The sequence below is a fragment of the Cariama cristata genome, unplaced genomic scaffold (genome assembly GCF_000690535.1).
Source record: "Cariama cristata isolate BGI_N322 unplaced genomic scaffold, ASM69053v1 scaffold7457, whole genome shotgun sequence".
NCBI lineage: Eukaryota > Metazoa > Chordata > Aves > Cariamiformes > Cariamidae > Cariama > Cariama cristata.
This window is the reverse complement of record NW_009627013.1, coordinates 1-18,286: the sequence shown is the minus strand read 5'-3', so window position 1 is coordinate 18,286 and position 18,286 is coordinate 1. Positions and strand designations below refer to the sequence as shown.

Sequence of the window (18,286 nt, the reverse complement as noted above, 5' to 3'; positions counted from 1 at the left end):
TGTCCATCAGTCCAAATTCCCCTAGCAGGCTCAGACCAACCAGAAGCAAATACTGCTTACTGCTGTGGAACTTAGGAAAGGTAAATAGTTTGCAGAGTTCATGTTCCTTTCTAATAAATCCACCTATACCTATTCCTGACACCAGCAATTCTTTTACTGGCAGATGGGAACTTTGTGTGTGCTATTTGTACAAGTCATAGAATTCAACAATAGAGCTAAAATGTTAGAAATTTCCCTTTTCCCTAATAGCAATGAATTATCTAAGGTTTCAAAAACTAGATTGTCGTTCTCAGGAATAGTTGTTCTTACAGATTTTTATATTACTCTTCTACCTCTTATAGGATGTCTTTATCAGTTATTTATTCCTAAGGTTTCTGTCATCCTTAGATTTCAGTTTTACAGTGTTATGCACAACTTCAAAATACAAATTGAACAAGAGAAAAGGAGGCCTTGTCTAAGATTCTTAATTTGTCCTCAAAACCTGAATATAGCTTATGAATACTTCCCTGGTATTCTGAAAGCTGGAATCCAGCAGAATTGTCTTTAATGGTAAACATATCCAAAATGAAGTCTTCATTTTTGTAAGTATGAATATCTGAAATATAGATACACTTTTTAAAACTTGGCCAGTGTGACTTGCTAAGAGTCACACAAGAAATAAATGGCAACCAGGTGTGTTTTTAAAAAAATTAAAACACTGGCTATTCACTAGACCAAAAGGCTATTGCCTACCATGCATTTGTACTTTTTTTATAAACACAAGATGTGACATTTCAATAATACAATCCACACTCAATACATAGGATTTATTTTCCTCTGCTGTTGGTGTAAATGATATCAGAATCTGTCCCTTCATTCACATCATTAAATCACACAAAAAATATAAACTACCAATTTTCAAAAGACTAAATATTCTGATGATTCTTTGCTCTAAACTGTTTTTTCCTTTTCTTGTCAAAGGTTGACGTTTGAAGAATGCAGTACTCTCTTTACCAAGCTTTTTTAAAAGTGGGTCTAAATCTCAAATCATCTATGCTTTTCAAGACTATTCAAATTCATGAAGGCAAAATTATCCTCACTGTCACACCAGTATTTTCAGCTTCATCCCATTCCAGCTTCACGTCAACAACCATCCTCTCTTCTCTCTGAGTTTAGGATGCCAACTAGACAATAGGAAAACACTGCCTCCTCCAAATGCAGCTTTTTGGATTGGTCAAATTCCCTAGTTAATGCTCAGCTAGTATCGTCAGAAATCAGCCTACATGCTAGATTTTAAAAGAGAGATATATACATAAAACACATACATGCACACACACACACATTCTCCTCAAACATGTATCTCCATGGATCAGGTACGCAGATGCCCTGCAGCAAAACCAAGCCTCATTTCCAAAATCTCATGCTGACACTTTTTTTCATTGAGTATTGGTAAAACAGTACTCTTCAGCTTTTGCTAATAGGTTGCTATCATCATCTCCTGAAGCATTTGTATGTTCTGCTCCAGTAGCTCACCCTGGTATTAGCAACTCCCCAAACTTTTGGAAACCTTAGACTCAGAATCTCTGAAAATTGATGCCTCAAGTCATCTCACATTTATTCTACATCCTTCCCTCCAGGCAACAACTGTTTTCAGTTACTTGGCATCACAGAGTCCATAAGAGCAAGGGACTTTCCACAGTTTTGGGATCAAATTGATTTTCCAACAGCCAGTGGACAGCCATAGGGAGGTGCCATCAGGAATCCACAGGTTTCGGTAAGTTGAGATTCCTTTTTTATTGTTAGTTTACTCCTTTCTGATGTGTTTCAGACCTACTGCAAACTTTTGCCATTTTATGGAGTCAATGGAGGTTACATAGGCCTAGTTCTCTCTATTCTCTGAGCTGAGAATAATTACAAAGTTGGGGAAGAATTCAAATACATTTCTATCTCTGGAAAAACTTGAATTTGGGGAAGAAAACAACATGTTTGTCTAAAGGAAACCCATATTTTTACCAAAACAACTTAAACAAACTTACCATAGAAGTCAAAAGGATTTGATTGCTCAGGACAAGAATAGCCACAGTCACTAAAAAATGTGATCATTTCCGTAGGGTTCCCACAGAAAACCATTTCTCCAAAGCTCATGATAGCTATTTTGTCAAATAACTGTGGGGGACAAATTAATATATTAGTGATATGTACTGAGAAGAAATGCATTAATTCTTGAGTACAGCTACTGTCTTGGTAATAAAAATGATTTGACAGGAAAAATAGTTTTGACACATTCAAACTTCCTCAGTATATTTCTCTCAAAAGAAGTTTGTCCTTTTCTTTCACTCCTCACGGTGATTATGCAAGATGACACATCTTTAAGCTTTTAAAACTAGTGGTTCTCAAAACTGTCAGTGACAGCAGCATAGAGGGGTAATCCACAAAGAGAAATGGGAGCTGTGGACTTCTGACTTCACTTCTAATGCACCTTCACTTACTGACTGACCTCCTTTGGTGCTTAATAGCTCCAGTCTGTAAAATCCCCAAATTGTTGGGAAGATTATCCTGAAGTGCTTAAGGACTTTAACAGCACTGCTCTTTGCGTGAACATTTGCCAGGACAGGGTTCCACCAGCTATGATCAATCCATATTCCCAAGGCACCAGGACTGCTTTCAGTCCAAAAAAGCACCGTCACTCCCCTCTGGCTTCAGGACCACTTACACTCAATTCAGTCAGCCAGGGAAGAGTTGTCTTGCATTCACGTGGCGGGTGGTGGATGTGCCAGGAGAGCAAAGTGCAAAACAGTAATAGGAAGGGAGAAATGCTCTCCCCAGTACAAGCCTGCAAGGCAGGCCTGCCCCGCCACATGACCAAGGTGTACACACATCACTTGAGACAAAGAGGAAAAAAGAAGATTCTTTTTTTTTCCATTCCAAATCATGGCTTTATCTGTCTCAAGTTGCAAGTGTTACTGAAATATGACTATGCAAAGATAAATAAAGTGCTAGTTTTTACAGTGTCTGTACACATGGGGGACTTACATGGCTTCTCCCAGCGTTTTTGATTTGGGTAGCTACATAACACAAAGCTTAGGACGCAGTCAGCGTGCATACTGTTTTCACAGGGCAGTATGTGTCCCAGAGTGCCCTGTGACTGGCAGAAGGCCAGAGCTGTAAAGTTCAAGACAAGCCTGTATTTATCCAGGGAGGAAGGAAAAGAGCCTTTGAAGACCACTATACTGGATCTTGTACTTTTATCCTGAAAAGAACCTAGGTATTAAAAAGCCTGGTAAAAAAAAAGCAAATAGTAAGTAGTAATAGTAAATTTACCCTGAAGAGTTCTGAGCGAGGCTGGTGAATTGTAATAATGACAATCCTGTCTCTGTGTGCAAGCTCTGAGAGAAGAGAGACAATGTGGTTTGCAGTCAGGCAATCCAGCCCTGTTGTTGGCTCATCAAGTAGCATGACCTCTGTGAAATGACAAGGAATAGTGCTAAAACCCAGGTAAATGGGGAGCAAATGTTATAGCTTCTGCCTTTGAAGCTAATTTGGCAAATAGTACAGAAATTACTTTGCATGTGAAGTTTCACATGTAAAGCAGAGTATGCATAGATATTGCCATGATGCAATCTTTCAGTTTTAGTTAGCTTCAGTGGTTCAGTTAATGACTAGGAATAAGGACATAAAAAACTACTGCCGGATCAGAGCATAATCATTTTTTTTCTAAGTTCAGGTGAAATATGAAAATTACCAAAATAGATTTGATGTATACATCTGCTTCTAAGATGATAATAATGATAAATTTCAGCATGTATACACATGTAAATATAACTGACAAAATGAGCTAGAAATTATAATCTGAATTAAATCTATATATACACACAATCTGTTATGAAAAAACTAAGAGTTGTTAAAATACAGCATATATAATTCCATAGATGAGAGAGGTGGGGGTTTTCTACTGCATTTTCTTCATTATTTTATTGCACATGGAAGGGTAAAAGTTACAATCAAATCCATTATTTTTACATAGATGAGACACAGCTCAGAAGAGAGCAGTTCAACCTTGATCAGGGTAAGAGCTTTCTCTGTAGGTTTATCTACACAGAATTACTATAGTGTTTACTATAGAGTTTAGTGAACTTGCTGAGCAATAACTACACCCAATGAACTCTCCAGGAGTCACCAGTAGCAGTGATATACCTCACTTTGCTATTTAAATGCTCCTTCCTGCCTGGTATGCAGTCCTAGCACATCTGCACCACTATGAGGACTACAGAATCAAATAAATGTGTGCTATACATTCACTCCATAAGATTCTGGCATCTTTAAGAAACTATGTCAAACTGACAAAATTTACAGTTCTGTTTCCCATGCCTAATACTTCTAGTTACTCTACTTTGATTTTCATTCATTGGAATTTTTCGGCTCTGGAGCGTACATGGTGCTCACATACACATGGTTCAGTGGTAGCTACTCCACTACAAGGCTCAATGCTTGCATATGTGGGGCTCTACTGCACTCAAAAACTATAAATTAATGGGCCACAACCAACATTTCATACATGAGAAGGGCGAGCCCAGAAAGACTTAAAAGGATAAATTCAAGTCTATGTTCAGTTCCTAAGATTTTAAAATTGCCTACTTTCCAAGATCAACTAATAGATAAATGGCAGACTCAAGCTACTGCTGATGCTTTTCTGTCATTGCTACACTAGCTTTTGCTGAATTACAGAATATAAATGCTTTTGTATTTTAAAGTGGTTTATGGAGGCCCGTGGTAGGAGCAAAGTGACACTGCTTTGTTTTACTTTGAAAATCCATGCAGTGGTACTTACTGGGATCTTGTAACAGCTGAGCTGCAATTGAAACACGACGCCTCTCACCCCCAGAAATTCCTACAAAATGACGGCTTCCAATTATTTTGTCAGCAATGTGGCTGAGACTCAGCTCAGCCATAACCGCATCTACCTAAAAAATAATCACAATTTAGAAAGACTAAACACAGCCCAACTCAGATACTTGTGTGCGCAATGAAAAAATTAAAGAAAAAAAGACATCATTTTAAGCTATGGCTTTCCCAATATGCTGCGTCCATCCATTCCAGCTGGAGTGTATCTGGCTTTATTTCTGTTTGATTATTTTTAATATATTATTTCAATTATTATTTTTTAAATTTTATTTTCATGTATTCTGAAATGAGCAGAATCTTAGCTTCAGTTGACATTAAGAGATGAAGAGTTCAGATGTGGGACTAGAAGTTAAGGTATGAAGCATAACGTGCTGGTCTGGCTTCCAAAACAAGGGAGCAGAAAGGCACATCAATTCTGGGAAAGTACAAAATACTGAGTGGAAGACAGGTGAAGAGAGAAGACAGAGAGCAAGAGCCTTTGGTCAGGAATATCCAGTCTTTACTCTCAACAGCAGCCAAAGAGAGTCCTTTAAGTGATCTGAAACACACCAATTTTATCAAGAAAGTAGCTTGTAGGGAGCTTATTAGACCAATGCTTTTTGGAGCTGTTCTGGTTAGTGAGAGATGTCCTACAGGAGCCAGAGTAGTGTCAGTGTCACCTCTGCTGTCCATGAGACTTGCCAGCACACATGGCCCTAAACACCGCAGAGAAGTGGGATCCTAGCTGGAGAAGAGGAACTGACCTTGGTGCCAACAGCAGCATCTCCTGCAGTGGTAACTGCTGCAGCTTTGGGCAGGAGAGTTTTGTCCCAGCATAACAGTGACTCCCTGGGGCATCAGCACGAGCCTCTTGCAGAGGTAAGGAGCACCAGAGAGCTTGTGTCCTACTCCTCAGCAGGAGGATTTCTCCCCATTTGCAGAATAAGGATTACAAAACCTTATAAACATACAACACAGCCATGGATGGAAAGTGCTGCTGGTGAAAGTGTTGCATGACATCTTGTCTGCCTTTGTGGTGGAAGATGATAAAATACAGACCTTCTTTTTTATGACGTCACTGGAGCGTTTCTGAAGAGTTAGTAAAGCAGTGTAGGTCAGAGACTCTTGTATGGTGAGGAAGCTTAACAAAGTGTCATTCTGAAAATGAAGAGGAAGAAGCAGTTAGTTCTGTAGTAGTTAAGATCTTGCCCCTGCTTACACAACCTTCATTCATTCATACAATTTATTAAGTGCTTTTTACCAAATTTACTAGTAAAATCACAGTCAGATTACATAACTCCATTACACTAGCAACTTTACTTTCTTTACATGAGAGGAAGCACAGTGCACAGAAAAAAATGTAGAAATCAACCTGTGGCACATAGGAGAAGCAATCTCTAAACTGTTCCTTCTTCAGCTGACGCCCATTCACGTACACTTCACCAAAGAAGTTGTCTTTATGTCCCAGTCTTCCTGATATTGCATCCAGAAGTGTTGTTTTCCCAGAGCCTTTCAAACAAAATAAATTAATCATGTAATGAGATGAATTTTGTGATTTCAAGAGCGGTAGCCTCACTTGGATGGAGACATATGAAAAGAAGAAAGTATTATTTTTTTCTCAGTAACATTAAAATAATAGATCCTGAAAATGCAGCTAGTTAAGGGGAAGTAAATGGGAAACCTAGAATGTGTGTAAATTAGCACTTAACTCATACAAATTCATACTTCATAGTGAAACATTTGGGTTTAGAAATAACCTTATCTTTTATTGAAGTTATAATTGTTAGCTAGATGACAGAAGATTGAACTCTGAAAAACAAACACCACAGTTTTACAAAGTGGAGGTTAAAACCAGCTGCATTTTCATTACTTAAAACACAGGCCTCAGTCACATTCATAACACTGTGGAAGTTACCAGTACTAATTTTGATCTTATTTCTTTTAAAGTGCTGGAACAACTTACCAGAATTTCCTAAAATCCCCATAATCTGGCCACTCTCTATGTGAAATGAAACATCCTTAAGTATTTGCCGGGTCCATTTTTTATGATACAAAGAAACATTCCACCAGGGGCCAACACGTTCCCTTGGAAAACAAACATCAAACAAGATGAAACACAGAAGATTTAAAAATTTTGCGTAAAGCAAGTGAATGGTTTATAGCTATTTGCATGTGGGATGGAAGCCTGCAAGGATTTTAAAGTGTTGGGGGGAAAAAAACCTTGCTGCCCCCACCCCCCACTCCAGGCTTTAACTTTTTAACTTCAGCATTATCTGGAAGGTAAAACAAAGTCTGAACAGATTTTTCAGAATGACTGCTAGGAGGTTTTCATGGGAAAGGGCACAATCTTTGGAAATGTCCTCTAAAGCATCTCCTCCAGAGACACATGAAGAAGAACTAGTGAACCCTCTGAAGGACACACCAGCTCTGTCTGCCTCAAGCCATGCGCTCTACCCCTGTGGTGGTCAGCCCAGCACCATGAGGCGGGCAGCCTGGCAACATCCCTCCTTCTTTCTGGGCTGAAGCCAAACCCACAGCCCAACAATCCCAGCCCCTCTCCCCTCGGTCCCTGGGGTCAGAGCAGTTCCCAGCGGGCAGAGGCTCGCCAGGCTGCCCTCCCAGCCCTACCTGACGGTGTAGGAGACGCCCTGGACACTGATGCTGTTGGAGAGCTGTGCCGCAGTCTTCGCCTGGCCTGTCTGCTCGCCGCTGCTTCTCCTCTCCAGGGCCAGAGACCCTCTGCCCGACATCCTCCGGTGCTGGGGCCCCGCAGGCTCCCTCCCTCACGCTGCTGGCCAGGTGCCTGATGCTGCCTCCACCATGCCTGCCCCAGCACTGGGCAGGGGCTGCTCCCGGTTGTCCCCGGGTCGGAGCAGGTCACTGCCCCCAGCACTCGCCACCCAGGGAAGCACCTAAAAGAAAATAGAGGGACTCTCAGTTGTTTCTTTTTCCTGAGAACAACTGATAGGCGATTAGCTGAAGCTGCTATCTGATGTACCTTTAGCCCAAGCTGTTACTGTCCCAGAGGAGGGGAATATTTCCCTGTTCACGAGGTCACACCAGCTGCAGAGACGTGAAGGCACCTGGAAAGGGTTGAGCTCAAAACCAAGAGGAGAAGGATTTCCACAGCTTTCAAAGAGCCCATAGTCAAACTATCCCAGGGAGCAAGACCTTCCCCACCAACATGAAGGAAGCCACTGAAAATGTCTCTCTGGACGGTGCCGGCTGGAGCCAGGTGGCACACGAGGGCTTGCCGGTGAGTGAGACCTGTGGGGAGCAGGGAGGGACCTGATGGGCTCAGCCATCCCACAGCTACAGTGCTTGCTCGGGAACTGGGAGAAGCAGGTGGCCAGCCTGCCGACTGGGCTTTGGCAGGCAGTGAGCCCTTACCTCCTCCAGCTCTGAAACGGGGAGCAGAAAGAGTCTTCACCCCCAACAAGAGCACATTAGGGATGAGGCTGGTGTCACGCAAGCTGTGCCCAGATGCCACGATGGTAGAGCTGTGGGAGGGGATCTTCAAATATGTGGATAGAGCAGAAAGTCCCTGAGCATGGCCTGGACTGGCTTTTCCAGGACATGCCTTTGGGCTGCAAAACCGGCTTCCCACATTTGCTGGGGGCCACCTGTTTTTTTTTAAATTAAGTTCAATGTAAGCAAGAGCATGGAGTGCTTTGGCAGCAGGAGAAGCTTGGAGGGCTTTAATGTGGTTTTTCAGGGTGCTTGGTGTCGCATTTCTTTCCGCTGTGTATCTAGACTGAAAAGGTTGTTGTGAGGGTAGGAGGTGCACACAAAGATTGTGGTCACCATCTGCCAAAGATACCAGAGGCATGGATAGGGTCTGCTGCACAGGGAACAGGTACATTTGCCTTGGCTAGGATGTGAGTCTGACTTGTAGGAAAGGCACAAGGCTGTGGGAGAGATACGGCTGTCTAGAGTAAAAACTACAGGCATGCACACAGAATTAAACTCAGAGCCAAAAAGCTGCCTCAGCAAAGACTTCTTAATTGCAGCTATATGCAAAAGTTTAACCAAGCCAAGTAGAGAGAGTTATTTTAACTGATATCTCAGAACACTAAGTTCCAGTTGACAAACTGTGAATTTAAAAACAAAAGAGGTGAAAAAGAGACTGTACTCGTGGTTGCACACCTACTTGTTCGTAAAGCCTTCAAGATAATGAGTCACTGCGGAATTCAATAATGAACATACTTCCAGTGAACCTTAATCTTTAGCTGCCATAACTTACGAATTTCAATATGCACTATTTTGATCCAGTAGACTAACATTGCTGAAGCAGTACATTTTTTCCTCAAAACCAGAAATGGAGTTCAATCTCTTTATAGTGGCATGACATTTATCTCCATTTTGAAAGTGATCCCATTTAAACTGAAAGCAAATAGAAGAGCATAGCCCTCATACGTGCAGCTAGAGCAAAGTACATCTCACACTGATTAACCGGTAACTCCTCTCAACCCTTCAGACTTTTGAACTACAGTAACCGATCAACAATACTGTTATATCCCATAAAATATATTTCCTTTTGTGCTTCGCCTTTTCTGAACTCAAATTTTAACAGCACTTCGGATATTGTAGTGAATTATCATAATTAACTTAATAACTTTTCCAGACCAAGGCCCAGGATACTATTTTTTGCTCTGAAGAAGATAACAGTCTGTATTTCACATACAGCGGAAAATCAAATGTTCTCGAGGTCAAAGAACTCAACTACCAGGTAAAAGTTATAATTTATATAACTCCCTTTACAGGAAGCATGTCCAGCAACCCTGTTTCTATATGCATGCTATTTTAAAAGCCAAACAAAGTTGAAGTTCACAACACAAAGTTCACACGACCGGTGCACAGTCAAATACACATTTTTTTGGGCAGAATCATGCTCTTGGCTGCAATATTGACAGCAGGCTAAACCCTCCATTGTAAATATAAAGCTAAGGGATAAGACAGGAAAATAAGTCTGTTTCTAGGCTCTGTTTTTTCTCAGTCTTGAGCCAAACTATTCCTCTGAAGGCTGGGGCAGTGGGACTTTCTGTCCAGCTAGGCATGGTGGGAGCCCTTGCTGGCAAGAATGAGTATGCAGAAGGAGACAAAGAGAGGATGAGTAACAAGGAGGATTTCAGGGAATCTTTTTTGTCTCCCTTTGTGAAATTTTTTGTCTCCCTTTGTGCCACCATGGCATCTGAAGTAGATTTCACAATTTTCAGTTTTGCATAATTTCAAATTATGTTAAAAATTTTAAACATTTAAAATTTACAATAGCAATAAATTACTAAAGTAATAGAGGATAGAGACAGTTTTAGTGTTTAACAGAATAAGAAATAAAGCATGAAAACCATATCTGGTTGTAAAAGAACATTCTTCCATGTATTTCTGAAAATTAACAATGTTATTTTAATATATTCTCTGCTTGTAACATCATAACTTTGAAGGTATTTATTGCCAAATAGTTTTTTGTTTGAATTAAAGGGACATGTTTCTTTCTTTGTTAGGTTAACATAGCATCCCAGATTCCCTGGTATGAAAATCTCGCGCACATGAAAATGCCCTGGACCTGGAAATCGGATCCCCGTTCTCACGTGTCAATAATCCAGAATCTGAATTTAAAAGTTCAGAGTGGTCAGATGCTAGCTATTATAGGAAGCACTGGTAAGAGATACCAAATTTCACTATTTGATCCACACTCAGAAAAAACATACACAGCCAAGAGCAATACTCTGCAGTCTTTTGAATGGCAAAATCCCCTTGAGAAACAGTTATTGGAAACATGTCCCTTAAATACATTCTTTAAATGTATGAGGAAACAAAGAATGTTACTGGAGGAAAAAAAAGATTAACATTTATTTTCAAAACCAATTTTGTTATGACTTGTACACATTTACTATTTGTTTCCTGAGGTATAGTGGGGTGGTGTTGTAACAGAGCCTACTACAGAGCCTGTAGTCCCGGCTCTGCTGGACATGAATCAGCTTCAGGGCTCAGATTCAAAACAGGTCAGTTGCAGACCTTACACAGTAACATAGCGGACAAATGAGGCCAGACCCTGTAAGAAAGATCAGTGGCAACTTGCATAGCCATAAACAGGAATTCCCTTCAGATTGAAACAATTCTAAGAGGATAAAATATCTTACTTGCATTAATTAAGAGAAACTTACGGAGAAGAAAAGACAGTTCCTCTTCTGTTTGGCTTTAAAATGGCTCTCTACTTTCTTACATCTTTTCTTTTTTGTTGTTCATTTTCTGATGGGAATTGTTTAATCTTCTCCAGGGTGAGGCTGACTGATGGAGAGATGGCCTTTACCCCATGTGGTTAGTTGAGTCTAAGCTTATCTAGAAGGATAAGAAGTAGACATGTGACCTGTTAAACTGAAGTAAAAAGTACCCATACTTTGGAGGTAAAACCCCCCATGCTGTGTCTCCACTAGACTCTTACATCAGGTTAGCTCAGTGAGTCAGTGAAGATGTTCTCTCTCAAAGGCAAAGCATATTTGTGAAAGAAGTTTTAACTTTATTTCTAAAAAGAGGTTTTTCTTCCCCATTGCCATGGGAATTTTTTCTTAGCACGTACCCTTAACATAATTGAAGTCATATCTTAGAGATTCTCCCGATAACAAAAGGAAAAGCTTGTGATGAAATAACATATTGAGTTATAGATATAGCACCGTTGTAAGGTAACATACACGGAGCACAAACCCCTTTCAGCAAACTAGTCAAACTATTTTTAAGAGCTGTTTATCATCTATTTCATCAAATGCCTTAATAAAATGGATTAAACTGCTGATGCATTTCACACTGTCAATGGCAATCAATATGTCACTCTTAAACAGAGCAATACGTGGTTTACAGATGGATAGATTTCTTTTTTAAAATGTATATATTAAGAAACAAGCATGGAGTTAATCTTTCAACAGGGAGACTAGAAATAAATGACATCTAATCATAATAAGAGAGCTCTGTGTGTTTACATACAGTATCATACAGCAAAAAGGAAAAAATCATTTGCTATTTAATTCCAAATCAGGTGTTGTTTTCATTGCTTTACTTTTCTTACCTCTTATTCAAGAGCCAGCTTTTCTTAATTATTTAAATGACTTTTTGTCTTATTTAAGTCATAATAATTTTTATTTCAATCATGACTGAGATTCTTATTGTCTGTATAATCATTCGACGCCTTAGTCATTCAGCTGTTCCAGCTGCCGTTTCTGGATTCACAGTTCCCTCCACAATGCAAGCTCTTGCTGAGCATTTAGGTGCCAGCCCTGCAGCCAGTGTGGGACCTGGGTTTAACCTATGTTTCAAAAGTGAAAGAGAGGTAACAAGAGGACAAACAGATCCTGCTTCTTGAGTTCATCGAGCTATCCTCAACACCCAACTACCTAATTTTGCTGAGAAATAACAAAGGTTAAAGGCACGTGCTCCATTCCAGAGGAGAGAGATTTCCTGACCCTGAGCTTATAGTCAGTATTTTCTTTCAAGACCATTCTGTCTCTGTGGCTTTGGAAAAGCTTCAGGAGGGGTTGGGGGAAAGACATTAAGGAATGAAAACTTCTATCCTCTGTCTGTGACTAAATCACTTCTCAAAATGATCCCTTGAAAATGAATTTAATTTTCAATTTTGATTTTTCTAGCTGGTGGAAAGACATCCTTGCTTGATGTGATAACCTGCCGGGATCATGGAGGCAAAATCAAGTCCGGTCAAATCATGATCAATAACAAATCCAGCACTCCCCAGCTTGTTAAGAAATGCATAGCACATGTGCGGCAGGATGACCGACTACTCCCCCACCTGACTGTCAGAGAAACACTATTGTTCGTTGCCAAACTGCGCCTTCCAAAGTTTTTTTCAGACTCACAAAGGAAAAAAAGGGTAATTAAGCTGTTGGAAAAAAATAAAGTTGTCAAAAATGTGTCTGACAGGAATTATCCAAGAGATCCTGTGTGTTTGGAGTCAGAACAGCTAATCTGGCATTTTTTTATGTAGATTATGAATTATAAACCTTTTTCTTCTTTCAAGATAGAAACCAGCAATTGTTCCAAAGCTCACAAAAAAATGACAATCTAGAGAAAGCAATAGAGAGGTTGAAAGAAGAACTAAATTGCTGATCGCTGAGTCTTTTTTAGTGTCAGCTCTAAAAATCAAGATTTGTTTTCAAGTGTCTCTTGATCAGATAGCACTGAAATATCCAGATGAATTTTAACCACATTAATCGTACTTTCAGCTATATCTATGCACGAATGTGCAAATAAACTCTTGCTTTATCTCTGTTACCCTTCGGATCTCCCCCAGGTAGAAGACGTTATAGCAGAACTACGCCTGCGTCAGTGTGCAAACACCAGGGTAGGGAATGAGTACCTCCGTGGTGTTTCGGGAGGCGAGAGGCGGAGAGTGAGCATTGGTGTGCAGCTGCTCTGGAACCCGGGTGAGTAAACCCCTGACACCTTCTTTGTGCCCGCCACAGGTTGTGGTGGGAAATGGGGCAGTAAATGAAGATAGTTGCTTTCAGGGAAGAGTCATACATACAGTTGCCCCTGGGGCAGCTTGAGGAGTTCATGCTCAGGACACTTAACAGGTCTTGTACCACCCTCTGCCAGAGGTTCTCTCTCCATAGCAAAGTTAGACACGGTGACTGGGTGCTGGTCCATTTGCTTAAATTGAAATCAGTGCTGATCACAAATACTGTAATTATTACAGTAATAATTCTGTAAATTAGAATTATTAGAATTCAGCCAACCCACTTTCACTTCTGTCACCTTTGCCAATGGAAAAGCAGTGACAAAACCACGCAGAGTGCCCCTGGGAGCCTTCACCCACTGCTCTCTAAAACCACCATCACCCAGACTACTGAAAGTTGCCTGAAGTCACCCTAACAGCAGTGCTCTGGTTTGTGCATATCTGTATGAGGTTTGTTTTTTATCTGACTGCATGCCACAAGTTACTTTGGAAGGCTGCTGGCCTATTCTAACATCGTGATTGTTTTCCTTTGCTCTCATCCAGCCCATTTACATGTGCAATGTTAACAGGGAAGGTCTTTTTTCTTGGCTGTATAGTCAGTCGTTTTGGTCTTGTGCAACTCACTAGCGTGGCTGACTCATGCCGCAGGTGAACTAGAAACTTCCGTTGTCTTCAGTAGAAGCAAAACATGAGGGTAAATCCGCAGTTGATTTTGCAGGATTGAATCCCCCATCTGCTGTTACGTATATCAAAAGCACTACTAATCTTGGCTCATCCTCTTGTTCAACAAGATTTCCCATCAGCTCCACTGGGAAATGGATCTGAGAATTTTTTGCTTGTATAAAGTTATATTTTTGCAATTATGGGGAAAGCAGAAGACATTTTTTGTAAGAAGTGATGCTCAGGAATAGATGTGCTGGTACTGAAGTGAAAAAAAACCAACTAGTTTAGGAAAAATAAGTAAAGCCACCTTTACATTTCAAACGTGTTACACCTCTCAGCACAGAAACCATGTCTGTGTACAGACATTGCCTTGCACTGATTGAGGCCATTAAGTTCTGTAATAACACAAACACTACAAAGTAATAAAAGACTTTCAAGTTTGTAACAACCAATTGCAAAACCCACAAACAAAAAATCCAAACATATGCATATGTCTTCATATATATGTGCAAATAGGTGCAAAATAGAGCACAGGTTGGGAGGAGGAGAAACTATCTAAATTAATACCATGTGGGTATTTACATGTGAATAATGCAAAAGGTTTAAATATTGGGCACTTAGGTTAAAATATTTCAGTAGGCAGGATACAAAACTGGTACTATTGTATTAATTAATATTAATGTACCTGATATTTGTACAGGCAGCGCAAAACTGCAGAGAAGAATGTAAATTTAATAAGGAACCTAAATCTGCATCCCAATGAAAAATAAAGAAAATTCTTATTTCCAGTGGGAGCAAGACAAGATTTAAAATAATTACTCTCGGTCATCATGTTCAGTAAGATAGTAGAAGAAATTGCCATTGTTGAATATTACGTGATGCTGGTAGGAAATATACTTTGGACTTTAAAAAAAGGAATATATCAGTGAGATTTCATGCACTAGCATCATTTTACTTAGAACATATTTTCCAAATCAAACATGCTGCTTTCCACAGCTAAATTTATTGTCTTTGGCAGGAATACTCATACTTGATGAACCCACATCTGGACTGGACAGTTTTACTGCACACAACCTTGTGATAACATTATCCAGACTGGCCAGAGGAAACAGATTAGTTCTTCTTTCACTTCATCAGCCCCGGTCAGATATCTTCCAACTGTTTGATTTAGTTCTTCTGATGACTTCTGGAGTCACTGTCTATTCTGGAACAGCTAGAGACATGGTCCAGTATTTCACAGAACTAGGCTATCCCTGCCCAAGGTACAGCAATCCTGCAGATTTCTATGGTTAGTATCAAGCATTGCCATATAAAAAGGTTACTGGAAGTCACTGGCTTTCATAACTGTTATCAGCTAACATTAATTTTTATTGACCATAACTGCCTTAGAAAAACTGACTCAAATCAATACTGCAGCAAGTTCAGTTTTTAATAAGATCCTTATTTGTCAGTACAGGAAATGTAACAAAAACAAGAGGTACAGACAAAATCTATTTTAAATAATCCTCCTTCTAACCCTGCCAGGTCTAGCAACTCTTTCACATGTTTAGCACACTTATTCCCATGTTTTAGTTGGTTGAAACTTTTACCCTCAACTGGGAAAGACATGGATGAACTGATCAATTGCTTTCTGCAGCCAGTTCTCTGACTTCTGAATCAAGAAATGTAGGAAGCTAGTTTCCCAGGGTGGGAAATAATACACACCTGGAACACTAAATGGGAAAGAGGAGCGCTGCCTAACACAGCACATCGGAAGGGAGAAAAACCAAACCCAGAACAGCAATATTTTATTCCTCGTCCCAAAGTAAGTTAACTACGTGGTTCCAAATCCATTCTTCTTGTCTTTGCAACATGCAAAGGGAATCTGGCCCTGTTAATCTAATGGCAGTAGTCTCTTACCACAGAGGTTGGTTCATTTCCAGCCCTTAGGTCTTTGCACTCAAGTCGGCAAGGAAACCTGGTGCAGACACCAGCCCCAGTGCTCTGGAGTAACCTCTTTGGTTGTGCCTATGTGGCAGGCGACGTCAGCTCGTATCAGCTGTGCAGAGCTAAACAGAAGTTAACCTCAGTGTCAAGCCTTGCAAAAAGACCTTTGTCACCGCCATGGTTCAGAGCAGTCCTCAGCCAGGCGCAGCCTTGAGGAAGGCTTGCAGCACCCCGGTATGGGAATGGAGAATATGAGGCAATCCTGGGGAAACTTGTAGCTACAGCCTGTGGTTACAGAGACAAACCCCTATGACATGGAGGTGGGGAGGGATGAGAAAGGGAGCTGGAAGATCATTTAGCGGTATGCACAGAGTCAGTACCCATAGGAAGAGGAGAGAACTATGGGCAGCAGGAAGGTGGAAATGGGACAGGACGGTAGAGGATGCCGCAGCAAGAAGAAGCACCTGACGGAAACACACAAATGCTGGCTGTGTGTCTGAGAGAGAAACAGGATATGGTGGCAGAAGGGAAGAGGTAGGGCAGATTGCAACTCATTTCTGATGGACTCCTGTGGAAGAGTGCCTGAACAGAGTTGATCAGCCCAATGTAAGGAGTTACGAAATGTGCAGCAACAGTTCTCTCAGAAAACATCTGCAAAACATCAGGTATTGTCACTCTACACTGAAGGTCAGCATTGGAAAATACTATTATAAGTTTAGATTAAAAAAAAAATCATTTTGTTAAGTAAAAAAATAATGCTAAGTCAACTATTGTTGCCGCTACTATGTTGTCCTTAGATAACATTCTTCTTCGGCTTTCTCAGTGTCAGGTAAAGTTTATGGCACCTCTGTAAGATACAAAAAAGGATGATAACTATTGTTTTGCAGATGGAGAAAAAACATGTGATTTAAGTCAAAGTCACATAACAGATTGTAAATGCCTTCATGCCAGGAAGGAAATTCAAACTGTTTATTCTGAGCACCCCTCTCAAGCCACTATTAAATTTAGAAAAATCTGAAATAGTAGTTTACAATATTATAATAACCAACTATGAAATCTCTCAGTCATTCATTGAATGACTAGGTAAGAAACATCTCTCAAGACAAAATACACATTAACAATCTGCTCTTCTCTAATTATCTAAAGTAATTGTTAAAGTTTTAACTGTTGTAGCTTAATGCATGCACACAGGTTATACTGTCTGTCCACGATGAAATCTCTTGATTCTAAACACATCGTAAAGTTATCACATCTGTCGCATATGGACTCATGTCAAATAATGTCTTGCAGTTGATTTGACCAGTATCGACAAACAGACCGCAGAAAAGGAGATGGAAAGCCGAAAAAGAGCAAATACTCTTGCCAATTTGTTCCTAGAAAAAGTCAAAGATTTTGATGATTTTTTATGGAAAGATACTGAAGGAGACAATGTTGCAACCACATTCAGCAAGCAAAGGTAAAGAAGAGTGTCATACAGCAGATCTGGAATAACAGCTACAGCCTGTGCTAATTTCAATTTTTTTTTCACTTTCTTTTGGGCAGGTCCCATTTAAATTCAGAAGAGGCTATCAACATGCCACACCATTCAAGTGATCAGTTACCAGGAGTCTTAAAGCAGTTCAGTATATTATTAAGGTAATCTTAACTCCAGCATAAACAGTCATGTATCATGCCCGTTTGTATTTTAAAGCATAAGAAATAAGCACATAGTGAGAACTGACTGCATGCTGAAAATGTAGAGCTAACGCTAGGCCTGAGCAAGCTGTAGAGCAGAGGTGTTGTTGCTGTATCGGCTCACTCCAGCCCCCTGAGCAGAACAGCAGCCAGAGGTATGGCCCCACCTTGCTGCCCCGGGCCTCCTCCCAGACACAGTTAGCTCCAGCTCACATCTCTGGGAGCCCACAGCTTTAAGGAGCAGCAGGAGTCTCCAGACTCAGGAATGTGCATCCCAGATTTGGGTACTGCCATCCTGATATCCATGCTGAAGCGTGGTGACTCAACCCTCAGCAAGCCCAGGCAGCTGCATGGTAGGCTCAGGCATTGCCATCCTCACACCTCTGCCTTGGATTTGAAGCCAGGAGGCTTCACTAATTATAGCCAGCACAGATGAGTATTGTAGTTGGGCTTCATGCTTGTGTACTCAAAAGAAACGTGATCAACTGCTTCAATACATGTAGAACATCACTACTAGTATCAGCTGTTGTTAGTGCATGCTACAGGTCCTTACAGAGACTTCTATAACTGAAGTAATTGCTTCTGCATCTCTGAAATCAGACCATTCCGCCCCCCATTGCCTTCCTTCAAGCTTTCTGCATTTCAGACCTGAAATAATAGGCAGCTACAGATGCTCAATAGCTTTGATTAGGTAAAATCCTT

The 18,286-nt window shown here is 40.6% G+C and overlaps 2 protein-coding genes across 2 annotated transcripts in view; one reads left to right on the top strand and one right to left on the bottom strand.

Moving 5' to 3' along the window:
- Positions 1 to 7,610, bottom strand: part of ABCG5 (ATP-binding cassette, sub-family G (WHITE), member 5) — a 16,574-nt gene extending 8,964 nt beyond the window's left edge. Inside the window, exons 1-7 of the mRNA XM_009704276.1 lie at positions 7,489 to 7,610; positions 6,824 to 6,945; positions 6,233 to 6,369; positions 5,920 to 6,018; positions 4,808 to 4,940; positions 3,301 to 3,440; positions 2,016 to 2,145 (exon numbers count right to left, since the gene is read on the bottom strand). Coding sequence (XP_009702578.1) covers positions 2,016 to 2,145; positions 3,301 to 3,440; positions 4,808 to 4,940; positions 5,920 to 6,018; positions 6,233 to 6,369; positions 6,824 to 6,945; positions 7,489 to 7,610 — 883 coding nt within the window. The remainder of the gene's footprint in view (positions 1 to 2,015; positions 2,146 to 3,300; positions 3,441 to 4,807; positions 4,941 to 5,919; positions 6,019 to 6,232; positions 6,370 to 6,823; positions 6,946 to 7,488) is intronic.
- A 434-nt stretch (positions 7,611 to 8,044) lies between these two features.
- Positions 8,045 to 17,545, top strand: ABCG8 (ATP-binding cassette, sub-family G (WHITE), member 8; the record flags this gene model as incomplete). Its single annotated transcript, XM_009704278.1, has 8 exons — positions 8,045 to 8,116; positions 9,491 to 9,589; positions 10,362 to 10,518; positions 12,498 to 12,736; positions 13,157 to 13,289; positions 15,003 to 15,272; positions 17,201 to 17,366; positions 17,453 to 17,545. Coding segments are annotated over exons 1-8 (1,229 nt in total), but the record flags the coding sequence as incomplete, so codon positions are not given.
- Between the last annotated feature and the right edge of the window lie 741 nt (positions 17,546 to 18,286).